This window comes from Odocoileus virginianus, chromosome 13 (genome assembly GCF_023699985.2).
Source record: "Odocoileus virginianus isolate 20LAN1187 ecotype Illinois chromosome 13, Ovbor_1.2, whole genome shotgun sequence".
NCBI lineage: Eukaryota > Metazoa > Chordata > Mammalia > Artiodactyla > Cervidae > Odocoileus > Odocoileus virginianus.
In genome coordinates, this window is record NC_069686.1 from 30,473,136 (window position 1) to 30,489,425 (window position 16,290).

At 40.0% G+C, this 16,290-nt stretch overlaps 1 protein-coding gene across 1 annotated transcript in view; it reads right to left on the reverse strand.

Moving 5' to 3' along the window:
- GALNT5 (polypeptide N-acetylgalactosaminyltransferase 5) overlaps positions 1–16,290 on the reverse strand; it is a 41,895-nt gene that overhangs the window by 12,148 nt on the left and 13,457 nt on the right. The window contains exons 2-7 of the mRNA XM_020910475.2: positions 14,722–14,888; positions 13,051–13,170; positions 5,888–6,023; positions 5,194–5,313; positions 2,530–2,647; positions 1,209–1,532 (exon numbers count right to left, since the gene is read on the reverse strand). Coding sequence (XP_020766134.2) covers positions 1,209–1,532; positions 2,530–2,647; positions 5,194–5,313; positions 5,888–6,023; positions 13,051–13,170; positions 14,722–14,888 — 985 coding nt within the window. The remainder of the gene's footprint in view (positions 1–1,208; positions 1,533–2,529; positions 2,648–5,193; positions 5,314–5,887; positions 6,024–13,050; positions 13,171–14,721; positions 14,889–16,290) is intronic.

Sequence of the window (16,290 nt, forward strand, 5' to 3'; positions counted from 1 at the left end):
CTGAAAAAATAAAATGATGTGGAAAGAGCAGGCTTACTGAGGGCCAAGTCTGAACATTTTGCAAGAAGAAAAAGAAAACAGCACTGGGAATGTTTGTAAGTAAAAATTAAATGAGAAATAAAATAGTAAAAGAGATTAAAAATTTACATGACCAGGGAAGACCTCTAGATCAAGGCTTGACTAATCATCTCTAAACTTATTATATGGTAAAGATCCTCATCTCTTGCCATCCTCTTCAAATTAAGCCCCACTCCTAGAATGGGTTTGAAATGGCTTTTTAAGAGCATTTTTCTCCTTCCTTAATTTTTTCTTAGCTTTGTACTCTATCCAACCTATCAAGTTTGACTTCTTTCCTTTTGGTATGTTATTTTGTGCCCTGGAATTTTCTCTGCTGTTGTCTGACAATTTCTGTTATTTTCAATCCCTCTTTGAAATCTATAGAACTCTAAATAAACCATGTCATCCCATTGCTTAACCCTACTCAGTAACTTCCAGTCACATTCGGAAAAAGAAAGAGACAGAAAAAGATGAGGGAGAGAAAAGCCTTACTCTGCCCACAAGGACCTGTGGGGTCCATCTCCTTCTCCTTCTTGACCTTCACCTGGAGCCGTTCCTCCTACCGCCTCACACCTTGATAACAACATCCACCTTCTTTCCAGTTCCCGAATGCCTCAAACTGTCACATGTCAGAGATTTTGCACAAGTGACATCCTTTGCCCGGGGCTCTCTTCTTTACAGCATGGTGGACTCCTGGTCTTTCAGACCTGGCCTTCAATGTCTTCATAGAGTTGACCACTCTTAAGAAAAATTCATCACCTGTGGCCAGTTCCCTGATTAAAAGCTACTTTATTTTTTTATTTACACTTTACTTGCTTATTTCTTTATTATCTTTCTATCCTACTCAGCTTTAAGTTCCACAGAGAAGGGATTAATCTACTTTATTCTTTACCCTATAGTCCAGTTCTTAAATAATGCCTGGTTTCTTGACACTTGGTGTTTGCTGAATTAATCATTAAACATGGCTTCCTGGAAGCCTACCTCAAGTTTACCTAATATGTGCAGTCAAGACAAACCACACTTTGTCTCCTCCGCACTCATACTTGGTGCTTATTTATAAGGTAACAATTCATCCTTTCCCACACATTTTCAAAAAGGTTTTTACCTTGTATTTTCACAAAGTCAGATCTGAAGTTGCTGCTTGAACTTACCACACCACTCGCCCTCACAATGGGAGCCTTCAAGTCTGGAAAAACATTCTCCAAGTACCACTTGAAGCTTTTGCATTTTAGCTTCTTTCGAAGTTCCCGCTGTTGGGTAAGGTTTCCGACGTCTAACCCTTGGTCTATGAGGTGATCCCCGTGGCCGTAGAAGAGCTCCTTGTATTCATCGAGCCAGACCTCGGCCACCCGCACCAAGTTCCGCTCCACCGTCTTCATCCGGTCTTTGGGGAAGGAGTAGGGATTGTCATTTCGGAATATGTGTCCCACTCGGGAACAGGGAATGATCTCAATTTCGCCACCACACATCCACACCTGCAACAGTTTAAAAATAGGTACCAGTTATCAAATGATTGTCCACAAATCATCGGCAATTAACAATAACAAAAAAACCACCTGGGGACTTTTTCCCCCTGTTGGAGTAATACTTTTCTAATATCCTTTTCAACAGAAAATTAAACTCAACAGGTTTATTTAATTTTATTCTATTGCTGTGAACCATTTTAGGATTATTAAATGATATATTTTCTCTTTTCCTCTCCTGAATTGTAAATCTTTTTTTCCCCCCAAAGAAATCCTCACAGAATCCCAAAGTATGAAATGTGTAACACGAGTTCTTGCTTTAGTAGGATCAAGGTAAAGAGTATATGTTTCAATATTCTCAATATCCCCTTCTCACATTTGGGATGATCTACCTGACTTGTGGAACACAACTTGAAGACCTCCTTTGTTGATCAAGAGCTCAGAGTCACACCCCTATTACTATATACACCCAACTCCATAGGAAAGCAGGTAATGTGAATACTCTGCATTATGGCTATCGCCACTGATTTCTCAGATATTAAATGGTTATATAAATACCCAGCATTATCTGAGCTTCCCTAAGTTGCTGCAGTATGGCCTTTTGGTGGCCTGCTCTAGTGGCTCTTTTTATTCTTCTGTCTCGTACTCTCCAAGATGGCCTATTACTAAATAATTTCATTACTTCTAATATATTAGAAAAATATATGAGTTATTTGTATCAAATATTCATCCCACAGCATTTACACTAAATGGCAGACAATTATTTCCCTCACATTCAGATGCAGAAACTGTGTTGTGAAATATGAAGGAATGCTAATAAATTTCATGAGAGTTATTGATTCTTCCAAATTCAATCTGGGGTATGAAGACATTAATCCAGAGGCCCTAATATTTCTGTGAAGTTTCCTCCCAGAGGCAGTCACATATCTGATTGTATTAGTAAAATGAAACCATTTAAAAGTGCTAGACTCTTAATTGTAAAGATAATTTGAGAAACACTCAGTGGTACCTTGAAAGAGAGCTCCATATTTTCTCCACCCCAAACATCGAGCCCAGGATCATATGTTCCAAGTTCAAAAAAGTAATTTTTATCAATAGAAAATAATCCACCTGCCATGACGGGACATCTACAAAAAGAAAAGTTGGTTTTTAAATCTTGCATGTCAGGGGAACTCAACTTTTAGGGAGTGTTCCTTAATAAGAGGCATTTTAGAATAGTTACCGCATGTAGGGAGGTCTTGGATAAAGTCATAAAGAGCACCTAAGTGACAAGTTCCCTGGTTCTTGTGGCAGAACTTGATTAGAGTCAGCAAAGACAGGGTCTGGAACTAGGATTCTTACTTGGCCTTGACTCTTCAACACAAACTCTCCAGAGATGTTATTTTTAATAAGGTATTTAGTGCTATTTAAGAAAGAAGAGTCAGGCACTGTTTTAACTGTTATAGATGTATTAACTCAGGCCTTACAAAAATCCTGTGAGTATGTATCCCTAAGAAACTACAGCCCCAAAAGGCAAGAAAATTTCCAAAGTTCACAGACCAACCAGTCTGTGGGCTGTACATCTGGGGTTCAAATTTAGGGAGTCTGCCTTGACTCTAAGATCTCTTCTCCACTATACTGCCTCAACAATACAGAAACATTACAACAGCTTGTTATGTGGCCAACACTTATGTGTATATATATATATATGTATATATATATATATATATATATTTTTTTTTTTCCCCCTTGGCTGAGCTGCAGGGCTGTGGCATAGTTCCCTGACCAGGGATAGAATCCTGCACTGGGAGCTTGGAGGCTTAACCACTGGACCATCAGGGAAGTTCTTGGCAAATACTTTTTAAAACATTTTATATATAGTATTATCTGATTTAATTCTCAAAACAATCCAAGAGGTAGCTACTTCTGTTAGTGTTAATATAAAAATGAAGAAACCGAGATAGAAAGAGGTTAAGTAACTTTTTAAAGCTCACACCACTAGTACATAGTAGAGTTGAGATTTAAACCCAAGGGGTCTGACTCTAGAGTCTTCACTGCTGTTATTGATCATGGGGAAGAGAAACTACACTTGAGTCAGCAGTTAGAAAAGGCAGTAATCACGTCCCATGGTGGTTGCCATGGGGCCAGCTGAAAGAGGTTTGCATGGAAGCTCTGTAGCAATCTCAACGGTACCGTAAACCTTGCCCCGTACCTAGCTCTCTTCCCCCATGATTTATGTGTATTTTTTTATCTGTGTCCCAAATGTCGTTTCCAGACTATCCAGAATGCATTCTCTTTCTAACATTGTGTTGAATAAATCTGAGCTCAGTCACTACATTGACTCTCAGAATTGGATTCTGAAAAAGACAAAGAGGTTCTTCAGGTGTAGGATCAGAGCAAGTATATTATATGCAGGCAGATTTGGGTTTGAATCCCAATTTCTTCCTTTGCAAGCTGTATATCACTTGGACTGCAGGGAGATCAATCAACCCTGCACATTCACTGGAAGGACTGATGCTGAAGCTGAAGCTGCAATACTTTGGCCACTTGTAGAGCCAAACACATTGGAAAGAGCCCCAATGCTGGGAAAGATTGAAGGCAAAAGGAGAAGAAGGTGGCAGAGGATGAGATGGTTGGACGACATCACCAACTAAACTGAGGTGAATTTGAGCAAACTCCGGGAGACAGTGATGAATAGGGAAGCCTGGTGTGCTGCAGTCCACGGGGTTGCAAAGAGTTGGATATAACTTAGTGACTGAACAACAGCAACAAATATCCCCAGGAAAATTACTTAACTCTCTTAGGTCTCTATTTCCTTATCTCTATAATGGAAAAAACCACAATCTCTCTCCTAGAGTTATAGAGAGGTTGCACAGTGCTTAATAAATGATCGTACTCTTCCTTCACTTGTTAGGAGTATCAATTGTGAAACATCACATTTGGAAGAATATAAGGCACTGCTTGGAGGGGTGAGTTCAGGGAACGGATGCTGCATTGTATACAGGCTGGGCTCGGACTTTCTTTTGGGACTTTCTGGCTGAAGTCTGCTCAAGATCTTTTTCTGACAAGGAAAGCTCCAGGGTTCCTGCTGCTCTGCCTGAGTCTGGCAGAGTGCTTGTCCTACATGTCTAGACTTTGGGGGAGGCGTTAGGAAGCCCCCACTTTAGCTTGAGGTCTAAAATCTGTTCTTTAATCCAGTTTCTCCAGCAATAAAGCCACAACTTTAATTCGCATCTAGCTTCTGTGTCTGTTTCTCACTTTATTCACAGAACTTGGCACTCCTCCCAGGGAAAGTATAGGATTAGACTCAAAAAGAATTAGAATGATATTTCTACTACTATTATTTATTCTTAATTTTCACTCATGTTTACTTCAGTGTTATATGTGTTTATATAGAATTTATGCAGCACGTTTTAGTGGCTTATGTTTCTTTGTTTGCAAATCTCAGAGAACAGAAATAGTGTCAGTGAATTTCTTGGGTTGAGGGGCTGAATAAGATATAACTAAAAGGTGAGTTTGGGCTGTGGGAAAGTAATTTCCTAGGAAAAGTTTTTGCTTTTGGTCATCTGTTGGCTAGAACTGTAATTCTTGGTGTTCTGTAAATGATGGCTTATGCCTCTTTTGTGGAATTGCTTCCTATGCCTTTGTAAGAAGATACATGACTCCTTCCTAGTCTTAAGTTTCACATACTTACCTTATTATATCAGTTTCTTTAATTTTGTTTTTTGCAACAACGTCTGGAGGAATTGTTCTCCAACCAAAGTTCATTGGCCACACAAATATGCCTCTTTGAAAGTTGTCCACTGTCATGTAACTAGTCAAGGAAAAAAAAAATGCTACCTGAGATCATTCACATAATCAACCTGACATCATGTGTTGCGCAAGTGAATGAAACAAGCACTTATGAAGATGATTTTAGATCACCACAAAGCTTTGAATAACATTTCAATGAAAGATATGAATATAATTAGCATTAGTGCTGGATTGCTTGCTTTTAACATACTTTTCTTTTAATAATATTCTGGCCATTTTGAGGGAAAAAAACCCTACTTAAGAATATACATGTGTATGTATACATACACAAAAAGAAGAACTAATCTTAAAAATAAATATTTGGGTATTCAGCTGAATAGAAAGAGGAAAGTCCTGGACACTGAATATTAGTATTTGTTGACATTTAGGGTTAAGAATTTGTGATGATCAAATAAACAATTGGATAGATCTGCTTTGATATCATGATATTTATCAAGTATTTCAATTTATTTAAACAGGTAAACTGTGTATTACTTAGATTTGCAAAGCTGTACATTTTAGGAGTATGACCATTACCTTCTGCTGCTGGTTAAAAAGCCACTTAGAAGCATCCTGTGCAATATGACAATTATTACCTCATATCCTTATCATTGATGACTTCAATTACTGGACAGGCTACTTTCTTTCTACTTAAGTAAACTCTTTCCAGGAGAGGTTCCAACCAGCCAACGTTACATTCCACGTGAGAATCTAAGAATGTCAACACATCACCTAGAGAGCCAGAAAAAAACAATTTGAAAATGCATTATACTTAATGTGTGTACTTCGTGTTCATAGGTCCTGAAGATTGCTCCATAAATGTGGTTGTAAGCATAGTAGTCTTTTCTTCTTACTGAATTTCTTCTTTGTCTCTCAATTTCATTCTATAGTGAAATGAAAAAAAAGTTGGTTTCTAGTAGTCTTTTGGGGCAAGTATCGTTTATGGTTGAAAAAAAATTGATAAGCCACTTAGAATGAGGAGTCAAGGCTCTGAAGGGAATATTTAGTATTAAAGGTAGTTGCTTTTGTCCTTCAAAGAAGGGTAAATCCCATTAACTCTTGGGGGTAGAGGTCTGAAACTTTGTTTTGCGGAAGACTAGGAAGAATCTGAGATTCCAACTTAAGCCTTAGAAATGATGAAGAGGAAAATTCGTTCCACATTATAACAGAGAAAAGAAATTAAAGTGGGGGAACTAGTAAGACTAGGAGGTAGTTTTAAAAGTGTCACAGAGGGGGAACAAGGAATTGTTTAATGGGTATACAGTTTAGTTTCACAAGATGAAAGGAGTGCTGGAGATTGGTTGCTCAACAATGTGAAAGTACTTCGCAGTGAACTGTACACTTGAAAAATGGCTCAGATAGTAAATTTTATATATGTATTTTATCATAATTAAAAAAAAAGAGTTACAGGAAAAGAGAAGAGAAAAGAAACTTGGAGGACAGGAATAATTTTGAATTCTTTTTGTTCTATTAGTTGTGTGAAGTAACACTCTCCAATGAAAATTTTAGCAGTGGTCTACATTGTTCTAAATGATTCTGTACAAGTGGATTGTATGTGTGTGAATAATAACCAGAGGAATCTGGGTCCTGGCCAGAATCCTATGTGTAATCTCAGACCCAGTTGTGCATGCATGCATGCTAAGTTGCTTCAGTTGTGTCCAACTCTGTGCAACCCTATGGACTGTAGCCCACCAGGCTCCTCTGTCCATGGATTCTTCAGGCAAGAATACTGGAGTGGGTTGCTATGCCCTTCTCCAGGGAATCTTCCTGACCCAGGGACTGAACTCACTTCTCTTGTTGTCTCCTGCATTGGCAGGCAGGTTCTTTACCACTAGCGCCACCTGGGAAGCTGAGGCCCAAAGCTATTACAAAAGCTTTACCTGGCAGGCCTCTTGATGCAAAGCTGCCATTTCCACACCAGGCTTGGTTCATAGCTTGTGCCCTAGAGTCTCTGAAGGAAGATACAGTCAAGGACTCAGGTCCTCCAGCCCCCTTAGCTGGACATGCACTTATAAAGAACTGCATTCCTGACCCAGGTTCACCCAGTTGGAGACTGTCTCAGGCCAAGACTTCTTTCTCACCTTGTGGGTGATGGGTAGATCTTCAGGACATTTTTTTTCTTACTACTAGCCCTTCCCCCTTTCTCTCATCCTGGCCCCCAGGCTCTAAAACAGGAGGAATCTTATTTCAGGCTATTTGGTCAGTAAGATGATCTACACATCTGCTCTGATCCACCAGCCCATTCTTCCTTGGGAAAATACTGAACACTGGGGGAGTCAGTGCTGTCTTCTGTCTGGCTTCCTACCTATACTTTTTAGTTATGTGATTGCAGGAAATGCTTGAAGACTTGACTGTTACTTTTATTTTGGTTTGTTGTTTTAATTGACCACTCTGACTCTTAGCTACACCCCTCAGCATCTGAAAAACCTACAATAACATCACTGATTTTTGATTTGATGCTTACTCTGTGCTAGATACTGTTCTGAACATTCTGAATGATTTTCTTATTTAAGGTTTATCCTTGTGACAAACCTGAAGTATAGGTCTAAGTTTTATCCGCATTTAAGAGGAATGAAATACTTAGGCAACTTTGCCAAGTTTGCAAAGCTATGTGGTAGCCTGGTACTAGAAAATATCTGCGTACACCCTCTTGCCTCTCCCCTCCCACTCCCAGCAAATGAGAAAGAGACAGAGCTATGAGTATGGGGAAGCTTAAAGTAAAAGCAGAAGATAGCAACAGGCAAACAGAAAGATGCAAATAAATACCTGGATGATAGATTATTATCTACTGAAATCTCTAAACTACTTCTTAATGAATAGATCTTACTAATTACCTGATTAACAATGGAATTTTTGCATAAAGGTGAAGGGACTAACCTTAGCCAAAGTCTTGATGGGAAGGGGCCTTGAGATGTCTCTTTAGATAGGAACAGGCTGTGCTAGCCAGAAGCCCCCTCCCCATCTCATCCACTACTCTTGGAGGTGCATACATCTCCTGATCATGCTGGGATTGGGGTGGGGGAGGGTCCTATTTTCCAGGAGTTATGGATTGCTTGATAATGGAAGCTATAGTTTCCTAAGGGTGCCCTCTTGCATAACCTCTCCTTATCCTGGGAAGGCTTTTAGGGTTCATGTAGGTGTATAGGGTATACAAGTATGTTTGCTTAGTCCTACTGGGCTTCCCTGGTGGCTCAGATGGTAAAGAATCTGCCTACAATGCAGGAGACCTGGGTTTGATCCCTGGGTTGAGGAGACCCCTGGAAGAGGGCATGACAACCCACTCTAGTATTCTTGCCTGGAGAATTCCCATGGACAGAGGAGCCTGGCAGGGGCTACAGTCCATGGGGTTGCAAAGAGTCAGACATGATTGAGCAACTAAGCACAAATGGTCTAGCAGCATAGAATCTATGAAAGTCTGTCTTCTTTCTCTCACCACTCCTACTCCTGGTCCATTCAGTCCGGGGGTTTAAAGAGTCTAGTCTCTACTAGATTGCCTTTCCCTATCTCCATGGCAGGTTTACTGGGTCAAAGGTCTGGATCTACTTCTTCAGTCTTCAGTGGCAGCAAGATGGATCCTCAAACCTGCATTTATTCCCCCACTTTGGGCATGGTGAAATGACATAGGACTGAATTTCTCCAGAACTCCCTTCATCGTAGCTTGGCTTTTCTTGGCCTCATTGGATCAATTACTTAATCTCTTTGAGCTTTGCCTTATGGAGATATTTCTAAAGTGTACCTAATACCTAGATTCCTAATAGATAGCTATTATGATGACTGGTTTTCAATGATTGTTCAGGATACAGCTCAAAATAACTAACTCCATATTGATAACTACCTGGAAGGTTGTTCTGAGAGTAGATTCCAGAGATACTGGATTGTGTGCAGATGGTTTGGTGGTAACTTGCTTAGTTTTCAATTTTTTTTGTGCCAACTCAGACATGCTCAATGTGCCAAATAGCTTTGGCTCCTTGTTGAGAACTGATCCCCCTTAGATTTAGCTGACCAGCTTAGGATACTGCTTTAGCACCAGTTGGTGACAGTGTTGTGTTTAGAGTTCCTTAATGAATGTGGACCTGCTGCCCAGTTAATTTTAAAGAATGATTTATAAGTGATGCTAAGGAAGCTACCTGTTTGACCTGCAGAAGAAGCAAGTTGTAGAAATTTATAAAAGGACTGTTGCTCTTCAGAGAATGTCAGCATTGGCCAGAAGTTAGATGTCACTTGATGTCCATACATTTAAAATTAGCCAACTGATTCTTTGGAATGCTCATAGCATTACAGCTATTTTGCTAACTGCCATGTTATATAGGAAATGAGAATCTGATCTCTACTCTGACCCTCCAGAATCAGAGCACTATTAAACCTGCCCACCTGCAGGCTGCTCTCGTCAGGATTATAATTGGCTTGGTGTGTTCAACACTATCATGATATCTGGCTTGTTCTTTGTATCCAAATTACCTCGTTTATTTTTACTTCTGTTGCCTTTATGTAAAAGACTTTCCCTTCAGACCCACTGACCAAGGCCTGTCTTTTAATTTTTGAAATCCTGCTTGACCTAACTTCTCATTCAGAGTAAACAACTGATAACTGAATCAGATCAAGAGAATCTATCATGCCCTGGAGCCTGAATGTGGACACTGCTTGAAGTTATAGAGTTATAGATTTGCCCTTATTTCTTTGTGGAAGACTAAAAGACTCTCCGAGAGATAGTACTCTGAGACCAAAACAGGGCCAACTCTACTTCTGCTTCTGCATGGCCTTGACTAGCTGATCTCAACCTCCCTGTGGTTCCTCTTCTCTTTTCCCTGAATCCTAAAGGATAAACCAGTAGCTCAAGGCCTATCAGATTCTGGATTCAGATTTTTATCTTTGATCTCTTTGCTTGGTTATGCATTCCAGAAAAATTCTGCAGTGGCATCAATGCAGATCTTTGATTACAGAGACTCTTCAGATCCAGAGCCACCTGCTGCCTGTACTCGACCTGTGAGGGCTGGGGAGTGCCCAGGGGAGCTTGGGAGGACTCACTAGGCTGGTCAGCCTGCTCAGTGTGGGCCCTGAATGGTCCCTGAATTACAGCCTTCGCTAACATTGTACAGGAGACATGGATCAAGACCATCCCCAAGAAAAAGAAATGCAAAAAGGCAAAATGGCTGAGGAGGCCTTACAAATAGCAGAGAAAAGAAGAGAAATGAAAAGCAAAGGAGAAAAGGAAAGATATAAGCATCTGAATTCAGAGTTCCAAAGAATAGCAAGGAGAGATAAGAAAGCCTTCCTCAGCAATCAGTGCAAAGAAATAGAGGAAGACAATAGAATGGGAAAGACTAGAGATCTCTTCAAGAAAATCAGAGACACCAAGGGAAGACTTCATGTAAAGATGGGCTCAATAAAGGACAGAAATGGTATGGACCTAACAGAAGCAGAAGATATTAAGAAGAGGTGGCAAGAATACACAGAAGAACTATACAAAAAAGATCTTCATGAACCAGATAACCATGATGGTGTGATCACTCACCTACAGCCAGACATCCTGGAATGCAAAGTCAAGTGGGCCTTAGGAAGCATCACTATTAACAAAGCTAGTGGAGGTGATGGAATTCCAGTTGAGCTATTTCAGATTTTAAAAGATGATGCTATGAAAGTGCTGCACTCAATATGTCAGCAAATTTGGAAGACTCGGCAGTGGCCATAGGTCTGGAAAAGGTCAGTTTTCATTCCAATCCCAAAGAAAGGCAATGCCAAAGAATGCTCAAACTACCACACAATTGCACTCATCTCACATGCTAGTAAAGTAATGCTCAAAATTCTCCAAGCCAGACTTCAGCAATATGTGAACCATGAACTTGCAGATGTTCAAGCTGGTTTTAGAAAAGACAGAGGAACCACAGATCAAATTGTCAACATTCACTGGATCATCGAAAAAGCAAGAGAGTTCCAGAAAAACATCTATTTCTGCTTTATTGACTATGCCAAAGCCTTTCACTGTGTAGATCACAATAAACTGTGGAAAATTCTGAAAGAGATGGGCATACCAGACCACCTGACCTGCCTCTTGAGAAACTTATATGCAGATCAGGCAGCAACAGTTAGAACTGACATGGAACAACAGACTGGTTCCAAATAGGAAAAGGAGTACGTCAAGGCTGTATATTGTCACCCGGCTTATTTAACTTACATGCAGAGTACATCATGAGAAATGCTGGGCTGGAGGAAGCACAAGCTGGAATCAAGATTGCTGGGAGAAATATCAATAACCTCAGATATACAGATGACACCACCCTTATGGCAGAAAGTGAAGAAGAACTAAAGAGCCTCTTGATGAAAGTGAAAGAGGAGAGTGAAAAAGTTGGCTTAAAGCTCAACATTCAAAAAACTAAGATCATGGAGTTTGGTCCCATCACTTCATGGCAAATAGATGGGGAAAGAATGTCAGACTTTATTTTTCTGTGCTCCACAATCACTGCAGATGGTAACTGCAGCCATGAAATTAAAAGATGTTTACTCCTTGGAAGAAAAGTTATGACCAACCTAGATAGCATATTAAAAAGCAGAGACATTACTTTGCCAACAAAGGTCTGTCTAGTCAAGGCTATGGTTTTTCCAGTAGTCATGTATGGATGTGACAGTTGGATTATAAAGAAAGCTGAGTGCTGAAAAATTGATGCTTTTGAACTGTGGTGTTGGAGAAGACTCTTGAGTCCCTTAACTGCAAGGAGGTCCAACCAGTCCATCCTAAAGGAGATCAGTCCTGGGTGTCCATTGGAAAGACAGATGTTGAAGCTGAAACTCTAATACTCTGGCCACCTGATGCGAAGAGCTGACTCATTTGAAAAGACCCTGATGCTGGGAAAGATTGAGGGCAGGAGGAGAAGGGGACGACAGAGTATGAGATGGTTGGATGGCATCACTGACTCAATGGACATGAGTTTGGGTGAACTCCGGGAGTTAGTGATGGACAGGGAGGCCTGGTGTGCTGTGGTTCATGGGATTGCAAAGATCGGACAGGACTGAGTGACTGGACTGAATGGAACTAAAGCTGGTGCAGGACCCTGAATTTCCTTAAACTCCCCACAGGGTTCAGGTGAACTTTAGGGCCACTGGATTTATCCTTAGATGAGTCTATTACTAACCCAATTCAAATAGATCTTTCTGCTTCTTTCCAAACTCAGAAATTAGCCCTCCATTATTGCTGCTCTACCTGTGGGTCATAGACACTGCCATCCATAGGGAGACAGGGACAGAAATTGAGAACACATGCCTTGAAACTTCACAGCAGCTTGCCAGAGTAATATGTTAATTTGTTGTCTACTTCATATATATGAGTGTTAAAACAGACACATACCCACATATATGTAATTATGTTCATATCTAGATATATGTATATATAATTGTATGTATAGCTATATATTTTTCCCATTTCTTTTTTAGGTAATTCATTTTTATTATCATTTATAAAGGGGTCCACAACAATGTTAATTAGGAAAAAGAAAGTCCTTCTATGATAGTTTGGGAATATGCCCTCTACTGAATAGTGGCAAGTAATTAAAATGCACCTAGCTGGTGTTTTTCAGAGTTGTGACCCCTCAGTGAGTCATTAAAACAATTTAGTGGGATACATATTGCAAAAAGTTAGAAACTGGTGGAATAAAATGATGGACATAGGAGTGCTCATTGTCCTATTATTTCAAATTTGATGTGTATTTGGAAAAGATTAAACTAAAATAAAGATGTAGCCGGAATAAAAAAATTAGCAGCTTCTTACCTGTTGCCTTTTGTGCCCCTGCCAGCCTGGCTCTTATTAAGCCATGTCTCTCTTTGAGGCGAAGAATTCGAACTTTTGGAAACTGAGACATGTATTTATCCAAGTTATCTTTTAGGTAGTCTATATCAGGGAGAAAATAGACAAGGCAATACTTTTAAAATAAGATCTGGATAAGACCAGATCAAATTCCCAAAACTATGACATTTACTATATAAAAGCAAAAGTCACTATATTTTATTCTTTGAGCCATGATGTCATTTTCTCAGATGGATTTTTGTCTGGGTTCAATACTCCAAGTTTCTGTTTTTCTAAAACTCAAATCCACCTTTCAGTGTAGGTGAGTTACCAAGAAGAGGGCTTACTTTTTCTGAGAATTTGTCAGGACAGGTACAAATTTACCTTGAAATAAATGAAGCTCAGTTTCTGCACAAACTTTTCCCCTTGTAAAGTCCTCTTCTAAGACCTAAGAGAGAGACTATGCATTGTATGCAAATTGAAAAATTTGCAAAAGAAAGATATTGCAGCTGCAATTGGCTAAGACCATTGTCGCTTCCTACTATGACACCCTCTCCATCACACCTCTGCTCTCTTGCTCTTTTGGGGGGTGTATATTTCTGTAGCTTACAGTTAAACTTCTGTGTATGATTAAGCTATTGACATATCCCAGATAGGAATGACTTCTGTGAATACTTCTGCTGCTCACTTTTCTACTAATTGCATCATCTTTCTCTTAAAGAGGACCTCATAGATCCTTCAGGGCCACAAAATCTGAATAGGCCATTCCTAAAGGGACTGTTACCTGCTTGGTAACTAGATTCTATTTCTGTTGATGCTGTCAAGACCACTTCTCAAAGTTTTCAGCCAGTTTTCCTTATGTATCTCCCTGCTCCTGAAGCTCAGTGTGACCCTTGTAGGCACTCTAAGAGACAGAACTGAGAACTGACTCGTGTCCTTGATGTCATGACCAAGGCTAAAGTGTTCTATTAAGGTTGCTGTCTCTTTGCTACTTTTTAAATTTTTCTGAAGTGGGTTGCATTTGGGGATTTTTGTTATGTGGTCTAGGACCTTTGGCAGTCATGGAACCTCTTACATACCCAGTTTTTAACAGTCCAAAGAGAGAGACTCTTCACTGTAATAAGCAAAACAAAAGTAAAGACAGTGGTGAATCCTGCCTTTGAACTCTGTTGGAACCTCATTTTTCTGGTCCCATTGGCAACTTGTCTTCTCAACTCTTTGCTGAACATATAATAAAGTAGAAGCCGTAGGGCTTACATGTCATTGTCTTCTATAACTAACTCTGTTAATTGTGGCATCTTTGCTTGTTAGATTTCATAAAAAGGTATCTATGCAATTGTGGAGAACATCTTCTGGTCTTCAGGACCTCAAACTACCCATCTCCAAAGACCTGTAATTAGAAAATCACTCCTACACAGCAGAGAAGTCATAGCTGAAGGAGAGTCTGCGGTGACTAGCTGGACAAGGCCATGGATGGTTGAGCTGACTTTCTGTAATCCACAGATGTTTGGACTTAGGCCTCTGAGCCACAATATCAAATAATGATTGGGCATTTATAAAACATTCATTCCTTATCAAATTATCCTGTAAGTTTTGTATCCAAACTGTTATCAGCTCACATCAAACTTTGATTTTCCAGGGGGGTAATTTTCTTACCTTTGGTGCTGAAGTCATCCACCAGTAGAATCTCCTTGATGAGGTGGGGAGGAGAGCGGTTGAGGACGCTATGTACAGACCTCAGGAGAGTGGACCACACCTCATCCACAAAGCACATGATGACACTGGTGGTTGGGAGGTTGTTGTGAACAAGTTGCTCTGCACACCTGGGCCAGAATACAAGCAAAGCACAAAAGGTGTGCCAACAAGATCCACAAGGTGTAAGAGGAGGAGAGCAGAAATGGAGCTCTCTCTCTCTCTCTCTGAGGACACAGAGAGAGGTGACTGTCTATAAGTTGAGGAAAGAGGCCTCACAGAAATCCAAGCCACTGGTGCCCTCCTAGGCTCTAGAACTATGAGAAAATAAATGTTTCTTGTTGTAAGTCCTCTAAAAATAGTCCACAAGGTGCAATTGTGCGTAAATACACATACACTCAAGTTTATCTATCTATCAATCATCTATCTACCTACCTATCCATCCATCTATCCATCTATCATCTATCTATTTCTTTATGTTTCTCTATCATCTACCTTGGAGAAGGGCATGGCAACCCACTCCAGTATTCTTGCCTGGAGAATTCCATGGACATAGGAGCATGGCTGGCCACTGTCCATAGGATTGCAAAAAGTTCGACATGCCTGAAGTGACTGAGCATGCACACATCATCTCTCTATGTATCCATCTATATGATAATTTTCTTGTGCACTTTTGTTGGAGAGAGTTATAAATAAAATAAAGAGCAGAGGAAGGATTTTTGTTTTTGTTTAGTTGCTAAGTTATTTCTGTCTTTTTGGCAACCCCATGGACTGTAGCCCGCCAGGCTCCTATGTCCATGGGATTTCTCAGGCAAGAATACTGAAGTGAGTAGCCATTTCCTTCTCCAGGGGATCTTCCCGACTAAGGATCAAACCTGTTGTTTCCTGCATTGGCCCAATGACAACTGTTGCTAAGAGGCCTAACCATGCAAGACATGAGAACTTCCTGTGAAGGCATCACCCTGTAGTGGAAAGGACACCGGCATTATAGGTGGTGAAGACACTATTTTGAAGCTCACCACCAAAATTTTTCAAATTATCATCTAGATTCTTTACTCAATCTTTCTATGCCTCAGTTTCCTCACCTGTAAAATGAGGTTACGTGTCTTATTGAAAAGAGATTTACAGCTTAGTTAGAATGCATGTGAAATAGCACAGTTTCTGGGCCCAGGAAATCACCAAATGGTAGCTATTGCTTTCCTAATTAGGTTATAGACCACAAGAGAACATTCCTATTCTCTTATTTAATGTTACTTAATTAACATTAATTCACTTAATGCTACAAAGCAGTTTATGATTGCCTTCTCAACTGGCCTTCTGCCAAGTGCCAAAGAAAATATTCTTTCCCACTGCATGTGAATGTATTTATGGATATATATGATATGTATTATATACTGCTTAAACTCTTAAATAGATAGCTTCCATATCTATGTAAGGGGTCCTTGCTGAGACTCTTTGTGCTCCAGGGTAGCCACATTGAAATAATTTTGCTGGCATGGAAATGAGAACATGGCTATAGTGGGAGTTGGTATT